General features: G+C 41.2%; 1 protein-coding gene across 1 annotated transcript in view; it reads right to left on the bottom strand.

Moving 5' to 3' along the window:
* Positions 1 to 25,391, bottom strand: part of LOC149288940 (lambda-crystallin-like) — a 52,498-nt gene that overhangs the window by 25,240 nt on the left and 1,867 nt on the right. Inside the window, exon 2 of the mRNA XM_089491196.1 lies at positions 24,474 to 24,600. Within this exon, the coding sequence (XP_089347322.1) occupies positions 24,474 to 24,600 (127 nt within the window). The remainder of the gene's footprint in view (positions 1 to 24,473; positions 24,601 to 25,391) is intronic.

A 25,391-nucleotide genomic window follows, 5' to 3' on the forward strand; every position in this document is an offset into this window, starting at 1 on the left:
GCTGGTCTGGGGAGGAGGTGTCCGATGAGCAGGGCTGGTTGGGGAGATCACAAAGCCCCTCTAACCGGCCCAACATTAGGGAGGGCGAGGTCTGTCAATTCAGACCTCGGCTTCCGTTCTCCCTAATCACTACACGGCGGCAAATGGTGCCAATCGTCGGGATATGACATCACCCTGGCGCTCTGCATCAATAACCGGCGCATAGTTATGAGGGAGCACTAGAGCAGAGGCCTGGAGAGACAGACCTCTCACTCCCACCACAGGATGGAAGATGTATGTGTGTGTGTATGGGCAGTCGTGTGTAAAGGCAGTGTGTATGAGTGTTTATGGACAGGTGTGTGTAAAGGGAGTGTGTAAGGGCAGTGTAAATAAAACAACCTCTGTAAAAAAAAAAATAAAAAAAAAATAGCTCGGGGGCACAATTTTCCATCCTTGCCTCGGGCGCAAAAGGAGCTAGCTACGGCTCTGCAGAGAGATGTGTTTGGCCAATTGCATCCAGCTGGGGGTGGGGAAAGGGGCAAAAGCATTTGCAGGGATTCTGCAGAATACCCTTTTGCATTTGCACATATTTATATTAAAGAGATACTTTACAAGTTACTGTCAAGGACTGAGTCTTTACAGCAGGGAAAACAGGCAGACTAGATGGGCTAAATGGTTCTCATCTTCAGATGCTCATCCAGCTTTATGCTAGAGCTAGCCTTGTGTGTAAGTCCCTTTAAATATAAAAGAAGAGGTGAGACTATCACCAGAGCTACATATTTGCTGGCAAACTCACCAGCATATTGCATAGATGAGCATTTTACTCTATGCATCAAACAGATCTCCATTGATAGAACAGATCTGGATGACAGATCACCTCCTAGTTAGTAAGTTTACTGTATAACTTGGCATTTCAAAGTCAAGGTTATCTTTACACATAACTATAATACCCCCAAAATATGTGAAATTCAGGACACCCGCAAAAACCATACAGAAAATACTATTTTTGTACCACTATAGATGTGTTATAAATTACACAGATTCCCTTTATTCCCATAAATTATCTTTAGACCAGTCAGTCACAGCCAAATAACCATACACAATAAAACATCTCCAATAAACCATCACGATATGCTTCTGCCATGACTCGGCTCAATCTTAGTGTACAAACATTAAACACAAGTCTTAAATATTTCGATAAAGTTCTCTGGGGCTACTGGGTGTGACAGGCTGTATCGGTAATATCCCAGTGATTCACCCCAATTACTTTAGATTTTCTCATGATAGAAAGTTAGTATTAACAGACCAATTTGACCCAATTCAGCATCCCTGAGAAAGAAAGAAACTTCCTGTACACTCAACAGAAATAAGTAATAATTCACTGAATATAAACAACAGTCATTGGGATCACATCTTGTGTTACCCTGATAAGGGCCATTTGGATTTAGACTGAAGCAGTAAGCTATTATGTAGGTACAGGTAGTTTATTTAATTCATGGTATAGTTAGAGATGTTTTAGGGTCACCCCTAACTCTTTTACCTCCTATTGTTTATTACTTGGTGCCCATTCCTAGTTATTCTTAATTGCTTATGAAAAGACCGGGCCATGTGTCACGACCACGAAAACCAAGGCACTCACCGCAGAAGTTCTTCTGCTCCGAAACCCCTCACCAAGGAAACCCGATCGTCAGCATCGCGGGAGACAACAGTAACCCCCGGAAGCGGGCGCTCGCAATCGGTCCTCCGCCCCCGAGCACTCGCCACCGGGGAAGAGACCAAGACGCCTCGACGCCGGCGATCGAGGACTCGACCACCCGCGTCGAGAGGCATACCCGTCACCCCCGGTAGCGGCTGCTCGCGAGCGGTCCTGCGTACGCGAGCACCCGACACCGAGGGAGAGATCGTGACAGTACCCCCCTCTTGAGGGCCGGCCGTAGGCCGACAATTCCCGGGTTTATGAATTACATAAGGTTCTCCAAAATAAAGCAGTAAATTGGACTCCCCTATCCGATACAATTTGCTGAGGAATGCCATGAAGACGAATAATCTCCCGAACAAAAACCGGCACAAGTTCTGGAGCGGAAGGTAACTTTTTAAGAGGAACAAAATGACACATTTTAGAAAATCGATCTACGGCGACCAAAATAACAGTGTAACCCTGAGATGGTGGTAGCTCCACAATAAAATCCATAGCCAGGTGTGTCCATTGGGCATGAAGGGATTGGGAAAGGATGAAGTAACCCCATAGATTTTGAATGGGTACTTTTAGCAGTAGTGCAAGAAATACAGGCAGCTACAAATTCCTTACAGTCTTTATTCATGGTAGGCCACCAAAACTGACGTTCAATAATTTCTTTAGTACGTCGTGCACAAGGGTGTCCTGAAGGCAAGGACGAGTGGGCCCAAAGCAACACCTCCTCTCTATCAGCAATAGGAACAAATAAGGTATTCACTGGCCATCTACTGTGAACTGGAGCTTTGGACTGCTGCAGAAGAATCCGAGAAACTAATGTCACCCGAGTAGTGATGGAAGCAACGATCTGTGAAGGAGCAAGGATGGGTTCCGGAGTCGGTTTGGTATTAGAAACAACGTCAAATTGCCAAGAAAGAGCATCCGCTTTAATGTTCTTAGAACCTGGGCGAAAATAAATTATAAATTGGAATCTGGAGAGAAAAAGCGACCATCTAGCTTATGATCCGTTAGAATTGTGATAGGGTTTCTGGCCCCCTCAAGTAGGTGTCTCCATTCATGAAGGGACATGATAATGACCAAAAGTTCTCGATTCCCAACATCATAATGAGATTCCGCCGTGTAGAATTTTTTCGAAAAGTAAGCACAGGGATGAAGTTTATCCGTAAATTCTTTCCTTTGAGATAATACTGCCCCACTTCAGAAGCATCAACTTCAATCACGAATGGTTTAGTAACATCAGGATGTCTCAAAACTGGCGCAGAAACAAATGCTTGTTTCAAAAAAGAAAATGCTTGGATCGCCTCTTCGGACCAAATACGACAGTCGGCCCCTTTCTTAGTCATAAACGTGAGTGGCGCGACAATCTTAGAGAAATTATGAATGAACTTCCTATAGTAATTGGCAAATCCTAGAAATCTTTGAAGAGGTTTCAAGGCCTGCGGCTGAGGCCACTCAGAAATGGCCGAGAGTTTTAGTGGGTCCATTTCAAAACCAGAGTTCGAAATAATGTACCCCAAAAATGACACCTTAGGGACCTCAAAAACGCATTTTTCGATTTTAGCGTACAAATGATTTTGACGTAACCGCTGGAGCACAATGCGAACATGATTGCGATGGGAGGGCAAATCAGGAGAGTGAATCAGTATATCATCCAAATAAACAATTACGAATTGTAACGAAATGTCTCTGAAAATGTCATTAATAAATTCTTGAAACACCGCCGGAGCATTGCAGAGCCCAAAGGGCATCACAGTGTATTCGTAGTGTCCCATGCGTGTGTTAAAAGTGGTCTTCCACTCATGCCCTTCTTGTATACGAATCAAATTATAAGCCCCTCTGAGATCGAACAACGGAGCCCCTGAGTCTATCGAATAGTTCTGGAATGAGGGGCAAGGGATATTTATTCTTAATCGTAATTAGATTCAATCCGCGATAGTCTATACAAGGTCTCAACCCCCCATCTTTTTTGGATATAAAAAAAAATCCGTCTGCTCCGAAACCCCTCACCAAGGGAGACCCTTAGAGACAGGGAGTGGAGGCTGGGATGATTCCAACAGTGAGGAGGCCTGATGCAGGTGGATAAATTAAGGGCCGAGTTGGTGTGCAAGGTGCAAAAGCCCCGACAGCCGGAGCCGGTAGGCAATAGGAGCTGAGCCGGTAACGTGCACAGGATGGCCGGGTCAGTAACAGAGCGGATAATCAGACGAGCCAAAAAAATGGTAACCAGGATAAGCAGGATAAGGTACAGAATCGTCAGGCAAAAGAATCGTCAGGCAGGCAAGGGTCAAAAACTAAAGCAATAATAACAGCAGCAGCAACTCTGGATACTCAGACCACAACAGGGTACAGAATGAAGCAGTTCCTGGGTTTTTAAACTTGGCGCCCTTACAAGCTCCGCCCCCTGGACCACGTCATCACAGTTCTGAGCAATCTCCCAGAACTCCGCCTCCGGACCCGTCCAGCCGTGCCCCCATCAATACAGACAGGAGGAACGCCACTGGACCGGGAGCGGGTAAGTACCGTATACTGGGCATCAGCACTGTCCTCAGATCCCACCTTCAAACCTCGATGCCGACGATCGGAAACCCGATCATCAGCATCGCGGGAGACAACAGTAACCCCCGGAACCGGGCGCTCGCGAGCGGTCCTCCGCCCGCGAGCACTCGCCACCGGGGAAGAGACCAAGACTCCACGACGCCAGCGATCGAGGACTCAACCGCCCGCGTCGAGAGGGATACCCGTCACCCCCAGTAGCGGCTGCACGCGAGCGGTCCTGTGTACGCGAGCACCCGACACCGAGGGAGAGATCGTGACACCATGACCATGAAGAATCCATTCAGTGTTAATAAAGGCCATACATATTGAACCTGTGAACAAAAAATTCTCATTATGAAAATATACTATCTCCAAATGTATGGAATTACGGGTAAAAATAAGTGCAAAATATTGGGGGGGGGGTTAACTAGCAGACACTGTAAAAATGGAACATATGAGGAAAAAACATTGTTTTACTCTGTGGGCCTTATTGTTAAAAGGGACAGTCGAATGACTCTGATGCCCTCTCTGTGAGTAATATGCATTCTTCCAAAATGAAAAACACAGAAGAGACTGCCCTGCAGCAGCTGCTGCCCTGTTCTATGGGCCAGCACATTTTGTCACTGATTGGCTGCTTAAAGCATTCAATCTGTGGCAAGAAAGTGCCCCATGGCAGTAAATGGCAGCACTTTCCACACATGCATTCTGTTGTCTGCCCCCAGCTTTCCGTGGGCCAACGATGGAGATGACTGGAGGTGAACATATCACATGCAGGGAGACGTGTTCAGCCTTTAGCTGGGGATGTGAAAAGGGGCAAATGCAACGGCCCAGAGGGACCATTCAGCTGTCAAATAAATATTAAAGTGCATATGGCTGGAGTGTCCCTTCAATTTAACATCTGGTGTTATTTGTACTACAGGGTTGGGGCCATAGGGGGAAGCTTAAATATGGGCTCCATTAAGTATTAAATATTAAAATGGCCCTTGTCAGAAAGCAATAGAATACTGGTGACCGATGTAATGTCAGAAGCCATGGAATACTGGCGTGTACTGCATGTTTAGTGTTTGGTTTGTGGTTTTTTTACTCTTGGATTTATCACAGAAGTCAGCATATGAGTGTCAAATAGCCCAAGCCTTTATATTCAGCGACCAAAATAAAATAAATGTTTTCCAAAATACAAGGAAAGACACATGTTATGTCACTATTTTATTCCTTACACGTTACACAGGCTCCAGCATCTGCATATGCAGTTCCACCTACATACCTTAGTACCGAAGTGTATTTTATTTTGGTTGCTGTGCTCAGTATACAGGCTAATTTGTGTCGCTTTAGGCACAGTTTAAATATGCAGAACTGTTATTTTTATATTTAGACATAGTAAATACAGAAACATAGCATCCGATGGCAATTGTCTGGCCCATCTAGTCTTCCCATTGACCCAAAGTACAATTGATTAAATGACTATAAGGAGAGCAAACACGATTGAACTTCTATGCATCTACTAAGCAATGGAACCCAACTGGATAACTGGAAAACTAGTGCAATAACAAATGAGAAAAACAAATATGGATTTGCAGGTAATATGATGATATCTAGTTTATATTTGAAATAAAAAGCCTGGCCTTATCTGGGAGGAAAACCGGGGCTGTAATCAAGAAAAACAGAAAGTTGTTAAAGCCAAGATTCCCCTGGAAACAGTAAATCATAATGTAAATTATGATATGATTCCACTAACCCGGGTAGAGTCTGCAGAGATCTATAGAAATTCTCAAGTAATATTATATCATCAACATGCATAAAAAATGCTCTGTTATTAAAAGTCAATCATGGTGACACCACCACTGCTGGCATTTTCAGGCTCTCACTAGTTTGGGCTGCTTTCACCCAGAACAAATTACTCAGATAGTTTTTTTCTGATTCAAGGCAACACACTTTTACTCACTCATGTTTCGACTTGAGTACTGCCAACTCCACCTAGCTGGCAACTCACTAAGTTGCCTCTCCCCACTTCAAAGAAAATGCCAGACTCATACAAAGATGCAAATCCTTTCACTTAAGAAAAAAAATTAAATATGTTCACATCTCATGTAAATTTATTCAGTGAGGACTCTCAGCGCTCTCTATTAAGAACTATCCAGGCCACTATTAACTACTTTTGGCCTCACGTCAATTTCAATCCCACGTACAAGACTTGACAAGTGTAGAGTTAGGTGAGCATTCCATGAGCCATGGTGGACCCAAGCCAAGCCCATGCCCAGCTCCTGAAGCTGATTTGCACAAAGATGACTTCCTCTCAACAGATACAAGTCCATAAGTGGTCATGGTCTGACACACGTGCTTCTCTAAGTGCCAATACTGTTTAGTAGTTAATTGGGCATAATGTTCCCACATGAGAATTGGGGACAAGGGAATATACACATAACATCTTCAACATGCCAAAAACAGTAGAACATTGCCCTGGTGACCACACAATTTATATTTTGTTTTTTCAATGACAAATAGGGCTTTATTTTTCTATGCATTGTGCACCACATGAAATAATGGTACAAAAATAAAAATAAATTTTCCCCATACATACCAAACCAAATAAATCATGACCTAAACTATATAAACCCCAACTAAAGAAACACTTTAAATGCACTTATACACACACTATATCTGTGAGGCGGCAGGTATGACGCCAGAAATCACAGGTGGAAACCCAGAATGCAGGTAACAGCAGGAGCACACCTCGAATATAGGACACATCAGGATAGCCAGGGTCTGGTACACGAGAGAACCCGTCAGGATAGCCAGGGTCTGGTACACGATAAGGGCAGCAAGGAAATACAAGGGATGGGTAGTACACGGCACAATAACCGAGCACTGAATGAGTCTCAGTGCTCAGTTTTTTAACTTCCCGCTAGTGATCGCCACGCCCATAGACGTGATGTCACTCGCGCGCATTCCCTCGACGGTTGTGGCGGGGAACACAAAGTTTGGTGAGGGTGCGCTTAGAACGGACCACGCGGCCGGTGGAGGAGGATTGGACAGACACGACGCGGGACCTTCTTCCCGGAGCGGGTGAGTAGCAGTGGTGAGAATCTATGCATCCATGCTCACACACACTTCCATATACACGTCCTTTCTGAACAATTCTGAACTAGGCACGAGGAGATAGGAACAAGTGGTCGTTACGCCACCGCACCCATACTTATGCTAACACTAAATATTAACACACACTCATGCTAAGACCATACACTAACATATACATACTCTAAGACAATATGCTGACACACACACACAGTAATACCATACACTAACACACTCTTACACCATTTAGTATCACGCACACAAACTAACAGCAACCTCTCTCCAATGCTTACACGATGCACTAACATATGCACACCGTACACCCGCAAGCTAATACAATACCATACACTCACACACACATGCTAACACCATACACTTCTACAAACGCTCTCCAACATCACACACTTATATACTCAGTAACTTAACGTTTGACACCATACACTTACATAATCATAGTGCAGCTTATCCATTTTTATTCTTTTCTCTGGAGATTTAATTCCAACAACACAAAATTGCTTTAATGACCACAGTTTATGATCCAATGGTGGATGTGTTTGATGTGCTATTATTATGATAAGCATTACTTGCACTTTTCTTAAATTCTACCTTGCCTTTCATGCCTTTTTTTAAGTAAATTACACGATCTGCCAGTACATTGTAGTCCCATTTGTAAATATTTAGATGCATGGTTTTTGACTATTTCAACTCTGCACATGTGAAGTGCATACATTTCTTAATGCCAAGCATAGGCGTGTTAAATCCTCCCCTTGGGGTATTGCTCTCTGCCAAAGTACTTCTCAATAAATTAATACACAAGCAAACAAATTATGTTTGTCAGTGGGTAACAGTGACACAGTCTCAACAACAGATTCAATTAAGTTATTGAATATTAAGTTTTAGAGGGTATTCTGCATGATACAAATATATTTTAGTTACATGAAAATTCTAATTCTGATTTTGGAAATCTTGTCCAAGCTGCATTTCTGGCGACCACATTTAGCATCTGCTGCTCAAGATGTTGGTGCATTTTTGGATTTTACAATTTAAGCCAATATCTGAAAAAACAGGCGCATTCATAAACGCTGTCATATCTTTTACCATCTATAGCTTGTGCTTTTTGTCTGTCAATCACTGTAATTGTTTGAATATATTAAAGTATACATTTGAAACTATGTCTTGTCCCCGACCTTCCTCCAGGACAGAGAAAAGTTAATGGAGAGTAATCATGTAGAACCTGGCTAAATCGTTCTCGTAGTTTCAAGTACATACGGTATTTATAAACACCAAAACATAGGTTTGTTTAGTGTACTGGAATGTAAAATGTATGACAGATTTAGTTAGAAATGACCATGTTAAAGCATATGGTGCCAAATCTTCACATTCAAGACTGGGAAAATTTCAGTTTCACACTTTGAACCCAGTTTTCATCTTTAGCGGGTGTTTAAGATGCTTGGGGTTTGAAGTTTTGGAAGTGGCTAGAGAGTGATAAGTGGCGGTGGCTAAGGTCCACCAAGCCACATATGCTTCAATTTCATTTTCAGGTGCTAGACACCATCATGCCGCAGTGTACTATCTCAAATCTGATGTGTGATTTCCCCAGTGTAATATATCCATACTGCTGTGTTATTTATTACCCCCTTTATGATCTCCCAAATTACTTGTTTTTCAGGCAACAATCCATATCATTTCTGGCCTGGATTTAAACACCTAACTGGAGTGACTAAGAGGTCATTTTGGCAGGTTCCAGTTTTATGCGTTTAATAGTAAGTGGTTTATAGAGGTTGTAGAATATACAAGTTCAATCAGTATCAGTTAGTATACATACACAAACATACAGTTATTACTGACACAAGTTTTCCCCAATTCACACAATGTTTTGTTTGACAGGTACAGGCAGCATCCAAAGAGAACAATTTGATTAGCTTTATGATCCCCATGAAACAAACATGTTAGCTTTCCTCACTTGGTTGTACATAAGTAATCATAATCACACTTACTATTGGGTATTAAGTGATACCTGCACTCAACAGTTCATAAAATCAAGGTTTCAAAGAAAAAACTTAGACATTTGTTCTTAAATGTAGATAGACTAGATAGAGAAATGCAAAGGACACATCGTAACCTTACTAACAGACTTAACTATACCAGTTGTGTTCATAACCAGGTGGGTTATCTGCTCCATGAAATGCCCCTTGGCAGTGGGATCTGAGTGGGAATCTAGGCTAAGGAGCTAGGATGCTTTGGTCAATGTACACAAGGTCTTCTACTGTCAGAAACATCATGTTTTCACTAGCATTTGATGAGTCTTAACCTCAGTGCTTTATATTACTTTTACAAGGCACATCTCAATGTTGGTATCCATACCTCATAACGATGACCTAAGTAAAACACATGTAAAACGAAAGAAAAGGCTTCTGGAAGCGACCTAGTATCTTGAATCAGGACACCCCAGGTGCAAATCTCCCCCTACTTATCTGTGCTGCCCTTCCCTTAGCAAGGTCCACGTGCAGAAAGCAGTCTACTTCAATCAACATCTATTCTCATTGAATTCTAGTTATGAATTAATGCATGGAAGCTTGTTTTAGGTATTGCAAATGAATACAACTTTATGAGAGGACAGAATGTTTCATTTAATTGAAGGGTTTTCTAGCATCTTCATGTGCAAAGTATGGTTAAGTACTCAATATGTACAAAGTACCACTAATTACAAATAAAACAACTGCTAATAGGGCTTCTAAATCTCCTGGGTAATTAAATCATTTCAAGAGATTAGGAAAGCATGTAAGGGCATAACATGTTTTCCTTCTATTTACGCAGGTACCAGAACCAAAGAAAACATGACAGTCAATTGGCTGCATATATATATATGTATATAAATGGCTTCACTATGCATTTTAAAATGCACCACCCTTGGGTGTAGAGTATCTGCTTCATATCGTTACTTGGTCGCATTCAAAGACACGTTATTATACACATTCAGTCTAATAAATGGTTGAGGTTCCAGGTATCCTTATGTTTGTTTCAGGAACAACATCGATAGCTTACTTATAAGAAGGCCTACTTTTATTTCATAATACTGTTCCACTGTTTCAATGAAAATGACTGCTTCATGATATTGGTTGTACTACCATGAAGATTAATTAACGCAAATAAAACTAGCAGACTATGGGTTTTTTTGTTTGTTTATTTGGAACAGCCAAATCCATTTCACTCAGGGATGACCGAAGCAAACTGATTTGGCTTTGTTGACTCAAGGTTTTAGTGAAATCCAGGCATCTTTTCGAAGAGAAAAAACAACATTTCAGAGACAGGTCTTATACTGTGCCGGTTGTGTGCCAGTGCATAGGATTTGGGAGCACCCATTCATACACTACCAATGCATTTTCCAATAGTGTCTCTGTTCAGAGATGACCCTCTTCGTATGGCTATCATGCTAGCTGCTAGACAGGTGATTGGTACTCTTGGTAATATGGCACACTGAACATAGAGAAGCAAATAGACAAGGGCAGAAACCTCAAATACATTACTTGTTTAAGAGGTTACTGCCCTAGGCTTGCCTCTCAGTATCCACCATGCCTTCTCCTCCTCTGCACATGTGTGTGTGCAGAACCCTGGGATATGATTTTATAATCTTCATTATAAAATAACTTTCTTTCAAGGAGGATCTCTGATTGGTGCATTGAGAAGGCCCACTGCCCAACACAACAATTAGCCTCTGTTAAAGAGACCAAAAGTAATGACATTGTCCCAATGGGGCGCTCCAAAGAATATGCAACTGGTGGCATGTCACTCTGCCAGCTACTCAGGAATTAAGGAGTCCACGAGTCCATCCTTGCTGCCAGGTACACCCCACTAAACAATCAAGAAAAAAGACAGAAGAACGCGAATAGGCAAGAGAAGTGGCAGAGCTACAGGAAAGGAGACAGGAACATAGAAGTGGTTGGTGGAGAAGGTAGGGAGACATTGACAGAGCGCATGAGAGAGATTGTGAGAGTAAAGAAAGCAATGTAACGCAAACAAAAATTCAGGGCACTCTGCTTTGCTTTAGTTTAATTTGTTGGGGGTCCCTCTTTTTTTTTTTAAGACATTCATACAAATTAAGGAAATTGACAAATTTTGATAAAATTGCACGAATCTGAGTGCACAAGTTTAGTGATCACTGTGAAAATCACAGTGATCACATGCAATAAATGACACATTTAGTGTTCTCTAAACACTGAATTGTTAAAATCCCCTGTCTCTCATTGATACACTTTGATCTTGTGTCAGAGATAGAGGGGAAGAGGAGAGAGAGAGAGATATAGTGTCCCTGAAAATAAAGAAATAAGAAAATAGTGATAAAATATTTGTTTCCTTTTTCACATTCTTTATATGCATTATAAATATTAATGGTTAAGTCTCTAAAAAAGGTCTCAAAAGAAAGCTGTATGTATCTGTCCTTGAAAACCCCACTTTATTACTCCCACTCCTGCACATCCTACTTACATAAATGTGTGTATGAGCGCGCGGCAGAGCGTAAGGGTACGTAGAGTATGAGTGCGTGGCACTGCGTAAGGGTACATACAGTATGAGTGCACGGCAGAGCGTAAGGGTACATACAGTATGAATGCACGGCAGGGCATAAGGGTACATACAGTATGAGTGCGGGGCAGGGCGTAAGGGTACATACAGTATGAGTGCGGGGCAGGGCGTAAGGGTACATACAGTATGAGTGCGAGGCAGGGCGTAAGGATACATACAGTATGAGTGCGCGGCAGAGCTGAAGGGTACGTGGAGAATGAGTGTGCGGCAGAGCTGAAGGGTACGTAGAGTATGAGTGTGCGGCAGAGCGTAAGGGTACGTAGAGTATGAGTGCGCGGCAGAGCGTAAGGGTACGTAGAGTATGAGTGTGCGGCAGAGCTGAAGGGTACGTAGAGTATGAGCGTGCGGCAGAGCTGAAGGGTACGTAGAGTATGAGTGTGCGGCAGAGCGTAAGGGTACATACAGTATGAGTGCGGGGCAGGGCATAAGGGTACATACAGTATGAGTGCGCGGCAGGGCGTAAGGGTACGTAGATTATGAGTGTGCGGCAGGGCGTAAAGGTACATACAGTATGAGTGTGCGGCAGAGCATAAGGGTACATACAGTATGAGTGCACGGCAGGGCGTAAGGGTACGTAGATTATGAGTGTGCGGCAGGGCGTAAGGGTACATACAGTATGAGTGTGCGGCAGAGCATAAGGGTACATACAGTATGAGTGTGCGGCAGAGCATAATGGTACATACAGTATGAGTGCGCGGCAGGGCGTATGAGTGTAAGTGGGTGGATGTCAGAGTGTATTAGCGCATATGAGTGAGTGGCTCAGAGTGCGTATGGTCATCGTATATTCAGTCCTTTTCTTTCTTTAGAATGTCTCTTAATCCTTGAAATATAATGGGTATTTAAAAAAAAAAAAAAAGCAATCATGGGAACCGGAAATACAATTTGGATGCCAAAAACCTGGGTGAAAAAAACTCTCCTCTATGGTTGATTGTGTCCTTTTTTCCCCCCCTTTTGAAAGACAGTTAGGAGCAGTGTCTTAAATGGTCGCAATTCAACCAGCTCATGAAGAATGAATTTCTTGAGTTATTTACACATGTTCACGTGGTCAGTCAGTGCCGGTTACTGACAGATTGTGAGATTATGTAAAAAAAAATCCAATCATGAGGTGTTAGGCTGCTACCCGCAGCACAATGAAAGCTTCCTGTCAACATCCACTAATACAAGGAAATGCAGACATATAAAGCATGTTACACCCTGTCCAAATAAACCCACACGCGAACTCCCACCAAAAATCCAAGTGCCAGATTTTACCTAATGTAATGTTTTCACACATACTGGCCATTTGGATATGTTGTAGCTCCTGCTATCTACTAGACAAACACCTGACTCCTTACTGCCTTGAGGTAAACAATCGAATAGCTCAGTCTTAATCACCCAGCTACTAATGAAAGTCTGCGGAGTAATGGACTTCATTAGCATCGTCATAAAGAATCAGTCCAGTGTGGTGGCTGAGCCTGGGGATATCGTAACAGACAACAATAGCAGCCTCCATGTCTGCAGACAAAGGAAGCGTATTATGAATTGAGCACAAAATACAGTGCTGTTTTTTAAGGATTTCCCCTATAAAAATGGTTAAATATTACCAAAACAGCTTTCTATGATAGCGAAAGTATCACTTTATTATACAGGCTTCATTTACAGCATGACATTTTGAAGAGGGGCTATAGGATTCAAATGAGAGTGATGTCACGCTTACCCCTACGTCCTAATATTTACATACACCCCACCCACCCTGGTCTATACCACACCCACTGTGCATTTTAGCTCTGTTTACTGTTTACTGTCTAATGTCTCTCTGGTATTTGCCGATTTCAAGCATGCAAACTTTTGCCAGCAGGGCCGGAATTACCAAGGGGGATATGGAGCAATTGCTGGAGGGCCCCAGAATGGTAGAGGGGCCCTGAGTCTATCCTGTAGTAGTCTGAGCTGCTCCACGGCTCTCATAACCTGTGCCGTCTATGAGCCCTGGATTAATATGAGGGACTGTCAGACACTAACAGAGAGGAGCAGATTAATCCAGCAGAGAGCCGGCTCCTCTGTCCCAGTGCCCATCAACACTCAGGCAGGAAGAGTGGGGGCTTTAGGGCACAGAGTGCTTCACCGATTCCCCCGTCCTTTCACCTAAATGTTAAATGGGTTTGCGTGTTGTCAGCCGCAGGCGGCACGGGAGCTTAAACTCTGCTGGTATGCGGACTCAGATAATAAGGAACTGTTTCAAAGTGTGATGAGACTGATAGAATCTATAGGTCAACTAACATGAGTTCACATGCTTAGTTCTTATATAAAAAGGGACAGTTTTGACCAGGAGATATTCCACTTGTAGAAATGTAGAGGATTCTGCAATCAACTATTTTTTTATTACGTTTTACTTATATAGTGAAAATATAGTTGGTTGGAGGAGGAGCCCTTTTTCTACAAGTGCTCCAGGGCCCAAACTCGTTAACCTAGCCTTGGGTGCAAGACTAGAAAGCAAATCATTATAAGGTTATCATCAGACCCCTTGCATTGCTGATTTTGTGAGATAATAGATATTCTTTAAAGCTTGTGATTTTTAATATTGAAATCATTGAATATTGAGCCGGACATACATCAGTTAGCAGAGACTGGCAGGGCTGCTTTCCTCCCCCTGTGTGGTCCTGTTGTGGAATATTCTTGCTAATCCACAATGTTATTTGGTATCTCAGGAAAACAAACATGATAAGGAAAGTGCCACAGAACCTCAAAGTAATCTAATCTAGATGGGAAATATACAATATAAATATTAAGAAAGGATAGATTGTCTTGTCACCATAATAAAATCCCCCGATTGGAATATTGAGTAGAGTGGAAGCTCATACTCATCCCCAAAAGCCATTATCACCAAGTAAAGACCATGACTAGGAATAGGAATACATACTGTGCAAAGAAACCTGCCAACAGAGAAAGAATGGTCCAAACAATAATGTGTAAATTAGGGCGGCAACTAACGATTATTTTCATAATCGATTAGTTGGCCGATTATTTTTTCGATTAATCGATTAATCGGATAAAAAAATTAAATTTTTCATTTATTTTAAATTATTTAATAAAGTAACATAGGATGTTAAAAACAAACGGCAGAATAAAAAAATGTTCTTGCTTTGATTTCCCCAACCTGCCCCCCAGTTATGCATATTTGAGCCCAGGCTTCCCACACTGCCCTCCCAGACATGCCACACTGCCCTCCCCACATATGCCTTATATACCCTATATGCCTTATACCCCCAGATGTCACTCTGTCCTCCTCAGGTATGCCGTATACCCCCCTGATATGCCATTGTGCCCTCATAGGATTTGCAGACTCGTTCACAGACACAATACTTTTATAAATAAATACAGGATTAATATTCACTGCCCCCAGGATTTAGATCCCCCTTAGTGTGCCCCCCTTTACCTCTAACTGCACCTTAAGTTAACCTTATTAAATTAATTAAATTAACCCTCAGTCCTCAGCATTAAATTAATCCTGAAGAGAAGACCCCCCTGCCCCTAAATTAACCCTAAACACCCCCATTAACTATAACTGCCCCTAAATTAACCCTAACCACCCCATTAACTATAACTGCCCCTAAATTAACCCTAAACACCCCATTAACTGTAACTGCCCCTAAATTAACCCTAAACACCCCATTAACTATAACTGCCCCTAAGTTAACCCTAAACACCCCATTAACTATAACTGCCCCTAAGTTAACCCTAAACACCCCATTAACAATAACTGCCCCTAAGTTAACCCTAAACACCCCATTAACTATAACTGCCCCTAAATTAACCCCCACCTCCCCTAACTTTCAGCAGCCCAAATATTAATTTTATACTCACAGTTAGATGAGTGTCACAGCCATGGCGATGCTAAGGAAATGGTCAGAGCCAATCGACCATTTGGCTCCGCCCCTTTCTTCCTCCCTGTCCCTCCCTGCAGTCACTGCCGATTGGCCCCGCCCCTTTCTTTCTCCAGCAGCGATTGCAGGGAGGGACTGGAAAAAGGAAGTGGGCGGGCCAATCGGCAGTGACTGCAGGGAGGAACTGTAAGTAGCAACTGCTGCTGTGACTCCTGTGAGTCACACTAAACGGATTATAACACGAGGGGTATTTTTCAGAGCATTTGCTCTGAAAAAAACCCTCATTTTATAATCGATAAAAATCGATTCAACTAATCGATAATGAAATTCGTTGCGAACGAATTTCATTATCGATTATCATCGATTTTATCGATTAGTTGTTGCAGCCCTAGTGTAAATGTATTTAGAACACATATGATCAGCGTACATGGACGTGCACACTCATGTTGTCAACGTGCATGAAAGTACATCCAATGCTGAAAATCTGCAAGTATATTTGTAGTCATCATCTTATGACATATGAGTGGATTGTTTGATTGCTAAAAACATAACAATAGTATAAAAGAAACACCATTATATCCACACAGACAACGCAGGGAGCCTGTTTTGCATACGAAATACCCATGGCATGAACAAGATACAATTGATGAAAATGAGTAAGCGCAAAGTTGTTGAAGGAAGTCCATTGTCTGTATTATCACTGAATACAATTATAGCAATATCAGGGGATTTAAAAAAGAAGTGTTATCTATGGCTAAAGGACATAATGCCTAACTTAAAACCAGAATGATTTGTGCTGTAAAAGGCACGATTTGTCTGGTATCATCTCTCGCTTTTGTCTTGATTTGATGCCAATGAATGAGAGACATTGTATGTTCATACTGATGCCACACGTTATAGATTTGTTAACGGAACCCATATACACAAGGATAATTTTCAGGCTGATTAAACAGTCTCATAATATCATCGACATCTTAAACATAGACATATAGAATTTAATGGCAGATGAGACCCATTTGGCCATGTCTTTCCTGATCTTAATTGGTCCCTGATCCTGCCTTGTACTCAGGAGAGCCATATGTTTATCCCATGCATTCCCTCACTTTACATCTGCTAGGTGGCTGTCCCTTTTATGTACTACCCTTTTAGTATGGTAGAACATCTTTGTGTTATGTTTAAGCTTTCAACCCTCTACTTTTAAATTATGACTTCTTGTTCTAGCTTTACCCTATTTAAAAATAAACCTCCCTCCTATACTTTCTTAAATCCTTGTATGTATTTAAATGTATGTGTCACATGTCTTCTCTCTCCTGCAAACTACACATATTAAAAAATCCTTGGTCCTTCTCCAGGATGTCGATATTCTTCTGGAGATGAGGTTTCCAGAACAGAAAACCATATTCTAGGTGAGGCCTGACCAGAGCTCTATAATGTGACATAACCACCAGTGGCATATTTTGGCCTAGGCCCCTTTACTCTATGGGGCGCTGTGACTGTGTCGACACAGCCTTACATAGTGACCTTCTGTCCACAAGCTTAAAAAGTGGAGCAGGGGACACAATGTCACCGGGAGTAAGAGTGACGATAATCACCTCCCTCTTCCCGCTATAAATGCCGCTAGCTACAAAACCCAGCACCCTACTTGCTTTTCCGATGCTTTGCTGCATTGCCTGCCTGCCAACCATTATTTCCAACCAGTTCAAGCAATGAGGAAAATAACATAAGTTATGAAGGACTGTATGGAGAAGTGTAGTACAAACAATAGCTTTGAAGAAGAGTCTTGCAGAGTCTACAACTGGGGAACCAGAACACATCATGGATCAGTCAGGATCCATCACTTATCAATTTCCTATCAATACACCAGACCACTTTGTAGATCAGCGATAATTGTAGCATTTACATTAACAATTGAAGTAAACAACCGGTTTTGTCTTCTTAACACACCTTTATTGAAAATACGCATGAATAATCAATGTTTGACACAATGCCAGCGTTTCACACAGCGGATTCACTGTTGCACCAGTCTGGGTAGATGTTGTCACTACCTAATGATTCAGATGAACATGTCATTGGAAGTTCATGCTCTGCTCCTTGATACTCGTTTTGCTAACCTCTTTGATTAATAAATATTAACTATATTGAAAAAGGGTGGATTTTTCCCCAGAAACAACTTGATTGCTTTTGTGCTGTATGATAACATAAACAGCAAGTGTACATTTGTATCTTCCTTGGTTTGGTTTTCTCTCTCTGGAAATTTAACACTGTAAATGTAGAGCATGCACACTAATTTTTAACCTTTTTTTTTATGTTCACGTTCAGGCTGAGTTGTCAGAAATCCCAATAGCATGGATACCTGTTGGTAATGATAAAAGCAAAGCATAAGCCCGGATTGTACAGCTCTGCCCAATATGATGGCACTTTAGAAAGGAGTAAATAATAATAAGCTCTATTGCTGGGACTGTCCCAGCAAATATGAGACTGTTGACAACTATTGCCAAGGTACTTAATGGCTGCCTCATGAGTAATCCATCTATCAGCTACCGATATCAGCTATCAGATATTATAGCTGCTCCTCCTCAAAGATTTCTATTAACTAAACTGGAAAGGATGTTTTTACTAGATGAAAAGCAATCAATTTACCAGTTTAAAGTACAGAACGTTGGGGAGATTAATCATACTCCAAACGTAACTTATCTTATATTTATCAAAGTCCAGATTTTATCATACAATGTGAAAATTACTTTAGAAATCATGTATACTTATAATAACCAATAGTGCTGGTAGAACATGACCAGCAGTCATCATCAGGAAACTGTAGATCTGTATGATTAGAAAGCATGTACGATATTGGTATAAATGGCAATGGTTTAGTGTCATAACCAAAGCTTTTAGATTATCTTTTCTCGTTCTCGTGGTTTAGATTGCGCAGTTATTGAGTTATAATATAATCTTTTTGCAAGAACCAGTCCCTCTTTAGGTAAAATATCTTACGGTCTCATTTCTCAGACTTGATTGGTGGGCATGACTTGTACAGCCCTAATATTCTCAGTGTGCCTACATAAAAAGCAGAGTGTTTTGTTGTTTTTTTATTTTTATAAATTATACTTATTCTATTTCTTATAGTTATCAGTTGCCCAAAGTCCTATTAAACGTGTAGGTAAAAGCCCTACCCCTTAACTATGTTTAGCCACAAATGGCATATGGAACCATCACCATCATATCTGTTATTCCTGTGAAAAAATGATACCAGATGAATCCAGTTTTGAAATTAAGGAACCACTCAAGAGACTGGACCCAATTCTGAATAAAAATTCATCTTGGTAATCCATTAATAAAATGATGGCACATTTATTAGTTCCATAATATAAATGAGGTAGCAGAGGCACTATTAAAACACTCATCCACATCCACCAGGCAAGCCAGAATACTTACTTTTCCCACAGAAATCGTGTAGTGCAAGGGATTCTGGGTAGGTGTATATAAATAAGGCCAACATGTACATAACCGAGTTCCTACTTTATACATGATCTAAAGTGAAACACAGAAATTTACCAACTAAAGATGAGAAAATCATGGGATTTAAAGTAATTTGGAAGCTACTTAGATTCCTGGAATGATGTCATTACACGTGCTTACCTTTGAACTAGGTTCCCATTTAATGGTGACCTCTGGAGCCCTGTGTCAGATCAATCATCTGCTAGCGCACAGTTCTCTCTAAACCTCATATAAATAGATATTACTGTAAGTTTGCAGGAGGTGCTCTCTTTATGAACTGGTGTTTGTTAGTTTGATATTTTCATTCTGTATAATATTTCTGATGAGCAATCTAGTGACATAAAATAAGGTCATCCAATATACCCCAAAAAAAAAGTTTTGTTTTTTTTAAAAAAACAGTGTAGGATGGCTCTGAACCGGCTAAAAATGGAATGCAGCAGATCCAGCTTTGGAAAATTCTAAAAATTTTAACAAAAATAGAGAACTTCTCGTAACCATAGGCAGGAGTACTGGGGGTAGTAGACACTATGAAATCCGTGTGAATGTTTCTAAGCAAATGGAACATTATTCTCTCATCACATACGATAAGACTCAAAAATTAATCAAAGCTCTCCATCCCTGCAACATCCACAAAAGATAACAACTCCTGTTTTGGCCCCCCTCCCCCCCCCTCGTATTTTTGTTCTTTGCCCTGTTAAAGACCTTTTGGTCAAAACATTGGCATTAAGAAAATGATAAATATTTTGGCTGTGCATGGTATTTTGATTTTTATGAAGGGTTTATGTCCTGCCTGAGGCACCTCAATCTAACAAAAATAAGCACGCAATTTACACCCTTAAGGGCATTGCGTTGGGAAAAGCAGAAAATGAGAAGTCTATGGTCTATAATTGTAGACCATAGACTTAGCAATAAAGTGCAGTGCCAGTCAGCGGTTGCAAAAGCCAGTAAGATATTGGCATGCATAACGAGATGAAAATATAATTTTACCTCTTTATAAAGCAATAGTAAGGCCTCACCTTGAATATGCAGTGCAATTTTGGGCACCAGTTTTTAAGAAGGATGTTATAGAGCTGGAGAAAGTGCAGAGGCGGGCTACAAAGTTAATTAGAGGAATGAAGAATTTTAGTTATAAAGCAAGACTAGAAAAAATTAACTTGTTTTCACTTGAAAAGAGACATCTAAGAGGGGATCCGATCCCATTGTACAAATACATACAAGGTATAAACAGCTCTCCGGTGATCTATTCACCAAGAGGTCTCTACAAAAGACACAGGGTCATCGGTTGAGACTTGAGGAAAGGAGAGCTCACCATCAGCATAGGAAAGGGTTCTTCACAGTAAGAACAATAAGAATATGGAACTCTCTGCCTATGGATGTTGTGTTATCTAACTCTGTGGATATTTTTAAGAAAGGGCTGGGTGCTTTTCTGGTTAAGCATAACATAAAGGGCTACAACTTTTAAAAGGACAGTAGTATTAGAAAGTTGATCCAGGGAGTAATCTGATTGCCACTAAGTAGGGTTTTTTTTGCCTTCTTTTGGATCCACTTTAAAACTATGTACGTGTGAAAGGTTGAACTTGATGGACTGCAACCTACTATACTATGCTAAAAGTGCAAAAAAATACATTTTGTTAGATCGGCAGAATATATCATCACAATGCCAGAACTTGATGGACTGCAACCTACTATACTATGCTAAAAGTGCAAAAAAATACATTTTGTTAGATCGGCAGAATATATCATCACAATGCCAGCTGCATCTAGAAAACAGACTACCGCAGCTCGTCAAGCTCCACTGGAAGTTCTAAGAAAGGGAACCCTGTTGGGAAGGATCCCGTGCATGCTAAAACTCCATTACCACATTAAAATGTACCCTCGGCTACAGATCCCATGATGCAGAGCCGACATTTACATTAACGAGACTCATTGTTTGGGTGGCAGTAGTCTGTGTGCTTAAGGTCCTACCAAAAATCCATCCAGGGCCAGCCTTGCTTCCAGTGCCTACTAAATATTTGATCCCCCCACCTACATGCACTTGTTTGCCAGTATAGGAAGAACCTGGTGGTGGTGCACCTCGTAGCCCAACTGGCTGCCTGTAAGTAGCGCCAGATTTGAAACAGCCTTATACCCAGGAGTGTACCACCACTCATCCATCAAAGCTGTACTCAAAACAATATCTAAGCTTTGCTCCCTCTGTCATAAAACAATTGCTCTTTCTTTGCAATAAATTCCCACACTTTTACTGTACTTGGTTGAAAGTTTCCATTTTAGTAGAAGATATTTTCATACAGTAGCTGTGTTGAATTCCAAATTGAGTCATTTACTGGCTGCCATGAGGAAGTGCCCTGGGCATTCGTGGCTGAAGATGACTTATGGCCTCATCTCAACATGAAACTAGACAGCAAAAAAAATAAATGAAATAAAGGGCCTTTACTCCACAGCCATTCACTATAACTATAAAAACTGCTCTTTGTTGATATTGTACGTGAAAGTATAATAGCAAATAGTTTTAATTCATATAAGTTGAACAAAAAGTTGGGCACCATGGCTACCTAGCCCCATGAATGAACATTTTCTTCATTAGTAATAGAACCTTTCATCTTCGAAACACAACCTTTCATCTGCAAAATACTGACACAGAGGGTTGACTTAATAAAGACAATAATGGGTGCATATATTAAAGCCATATGACAATGATGGCAGCCTTTAAACCCAGTGATCCAATAATGGCGCTGGCATCCCTAGGGTTAAGTACACGTCTGATTACCATATTAGGGTCCAAATAAGCCCCACTTTTTCCCCATATAAAGTATGGTCCGTTTAAATGGCATGTAGTCTACAAAAAAAAACAAAACACCAAACATCATAAAAGTCAAGTTTTCATATCCAAATGCATCATATATGAGCCTAGCTTATAATATGGACAGCTAATGTTCAGGACAATATGACATTCAAAAAAATGCAAAAAAATAACAGTATTTGTGAGTAATTAATAGTGTTGGAATTATTGTAACCCTTTAAAAAGGAAAAGGCCTGAGTGTGGGGTTAACAAGGCAATTAATTGTTCATCTCCCTGGACCTCAAAGAGTTAAAAGGGGAAGGGAGTTGTCCCAAGCCTCGTGAAACATGGCTTTTGTAGTTTAAAGGGATGCAGTCAAGTAATAACATATTCCAGGCAAAACTGTCAGCGGGAATGAGCAGCATAATAAACATAAAAGAAAATATCTGGGAACAGCAGTGATTTTTGGCACTTAAACCACACCTTAGTAACAAATAAATTAGCTGCGGAGAAGGATTTGGGCTGATTTTTCCTTTTATTAAAACAGGTCTGTGGCATTTACAGACACGTCTCATGAACCTTTAGACTCCAGCTAATGCGTTATAATCTTCTCCATTACCTGACACTCTAAAGGGGAGACTCTAATTACTGGAGACCATTTACATGAACAAATGGTTTCCATTGTCGTCTGACTGAATTCCATGATTAAGTAGACAAGAGGAAAGGAAAATACACAATATACGTGTACATATTACAAATGAGCGTCCAATAACGCAAAGACTGCCGACAATAAAAATATTGCGAGAAACAGCCAGGAAAACTGGGTTTCTGTCCAGTATATTTGGGATTTTCTTTGTTATAGGAGCTGCCAGAAACATATGTATTTAATGTGTCAAAAATGTAGATGTTCAGGGGACAGCCCCCCCGTTTAGCCCCCCAGTTTTTATAACTATTACTTACCTTAGGTAGAAGCTGCAGCTCCATAGTTACAGCTGCCTGCCCCCTCTGTGGTCCAATGTTTTGCTCCACTGATTGGCTGCTTGAAGCAGCCAATCAGTAGCACAAAAGTGCCTTCCACACATGCACACAGGAGGCAGGGCCGCCTTTAATAATGATTGCACCCTGGGAAAGCATGTGCTTGGTCCCCCACTCCCCGGCATACAATCACGCCCTCCACTCAACTCTAAAAACCACCACAAAGAAACAAAATTACTTTCTGTACTGGTTCTACAAATTAGGAGGACACTGTCAGAGTGCGTCCTTAACTCCTTCTGACCCTAACGTGACTCCGCATGAGACCTCATGGCACACACACAGGATAGGGGATCAGGGGCAGCCTAAGGTGTTCAGGCCCCCCGTGCCGACCAGGAATCACATAAATGATGTGTTTAAAAAAAATGTTCCCTGTTTTCGTCTTAAAAGTGTAGTCGGTCTACCAAATGGGACATTGTGCCAGGAGAAGGAAAAGAACACAGGGGGTATTGTGAGTGGAGGCGCCCTGCGATAGGAGAGCGTGTAACACCTCAGACAGCTCTTAACGTTTGGGTTATCGTTCATTGCTCCATAAATGTACTTTTGCTAACTTTTTTTTATTTATTTTTTTTAACTGTAGATGACCAGTAAATGAAATGTCTTTTAGAAACGGAAACATAGTAAAGGTCCAAAACACTAATGAGAATTCAAAAGGTTACGGTTCAGTATATATATGACATATTTACAGAACAAAATCCTTCAAATCGTTAGGCAAATAAAAAGTACCATCATCTTGGCATCTCCCAATCTGCATGACTGCTCTTCCCTATTAAATCACTGTCCCATTTGATGAAAGCAGAGTGAAAAAAAGGGAGGCAAGATTGGGACAACTCAACATTTATTAAATAGTTCCCAGTAGACAGCTCTAAAAACTACTGCTTGGAAGACAAAAGCAAGAAAAGAACAGGGTGCAGGTGGTTATGTTATATAATTGTGATAAAGTTGTGCCAGTTATCAAAATGGCCTGGAATTCTGGATTTTCTCAGTTAAAAATGCACTGGAAAGAGCATTTCTGGCTTTGTTGCCTGAGGAGACTACAGCTTAGACACAACCTAGAAACACCACTGACATTCTGGTGTGGCGGTGGCAATCAAAACTCTGTCCCTTTAAAAACGGTCCCTTTAACTACGGTCAGCTACTGAGCCAGACAACACAGTGCATAGCATTAAGTACAGGATCATTAAAAATATCTCAAAACATTATAGAAGTAAGGGATCTTTACAATGTGCAAGTTAACTACTAGTGTGTTTCTGTAGGAAACTATATTAAACAAGCCAAATAAATAGAAAATATTTGAGATTTTTTTCTGTTGCCTGTTTGCTTTAAAACAGAACGTAAAATCAAACTGCCTTCTATAATATACATTGCAGTTCCAGACTACAATTCAAGTCTGCTTTCATTTGTTTTTAGAACTGGATTACAGTTAATTATTGGATACATGTCTTACTTGAATGTATATAGCGTCCTCTAAAGCTGTTTTTAAGTCACTGCAGCCACTAATTAGGGACATTTGTTCATCGACACTGAGCGTTCCTCTGAGCATTCCGGATTTCTTTAGTTCCTCCATCTGCTTTCTGAGAAAAAGAAAGAAAATTCAAAAAGGCAGTTTTGCAAAATCATAAAAAAAAAATAATCAGCCATAAGCTAAAAATAAGAAAACAGAATTAATAAAGTATAATTTCAGAAAGCTCTCCAACATCGCCCTTCATGTAAGTCAGGTGTGATCATTTTGACCTGAGAACAGTCTTTGGTGTATTTTTGTATCTTTTCTATATGTGAACTGAAGCTACAATTATGAATACCTCCCGTCTTTCCTCCAATGATGCCCATTTTCTTGGAGCTCGGAACATTTGGTGTTTAGAAGTGTCTCACAAATGTAATTGTTTTTCAGTTGCATTAAAATAAATACATACATATAAGGGGGCTGCTGCTCTAGGCCTGACCAAGGGCAGCTGCCCAGCCAACTCCAGGACCTACTGCTAGTCAGGGATTCACACCATGCATCTGCTGCTCTGAGGGCCAGGTATGGGAGAGAGAAAGCTACAAAGACCTCAGTAGGTCAAGCGGGATGGTTACAAGGGAGTATCGAGTGAGTGGTACCAGGAGCCAATTGCCCTACAGGGCAATTTGCCCCTAGTAATCCAGCACAGGACCTGCCCCCTCCCCTGGACCATGGCAGAGCCTAGGACAGGATGAGCCATTGCACACACCTTCACTTTCTGACATATGAGCCTTTTGAGAAGATGGCAGCAGATCTACCTCAGCTATGAGGTTACACAATAGCCAAAAGTTTCATCCATTCCAGTGTTGAATATAAACATAGATAAACCAGATCAATAGAAAGAGGTGTCAACTTTAGAAAGCA

This window comes from Sceloporus occidentalis, unplaced genomic scaffold (assembly GCF_023333645.1).
Source record: "Sceloporus occidentalis isolate IW3139 unplaced genomic scaffold, rSceOcc1.0.p SCAF_49, whole genome shotgun sequence".
Taxonomy (NCBI): Eukaryota; Metazoa; Chordata; class Lepidosauria; order Squamata; family Phrynosomatidae; genus Sceloporus; species Sceloporus occidentalis.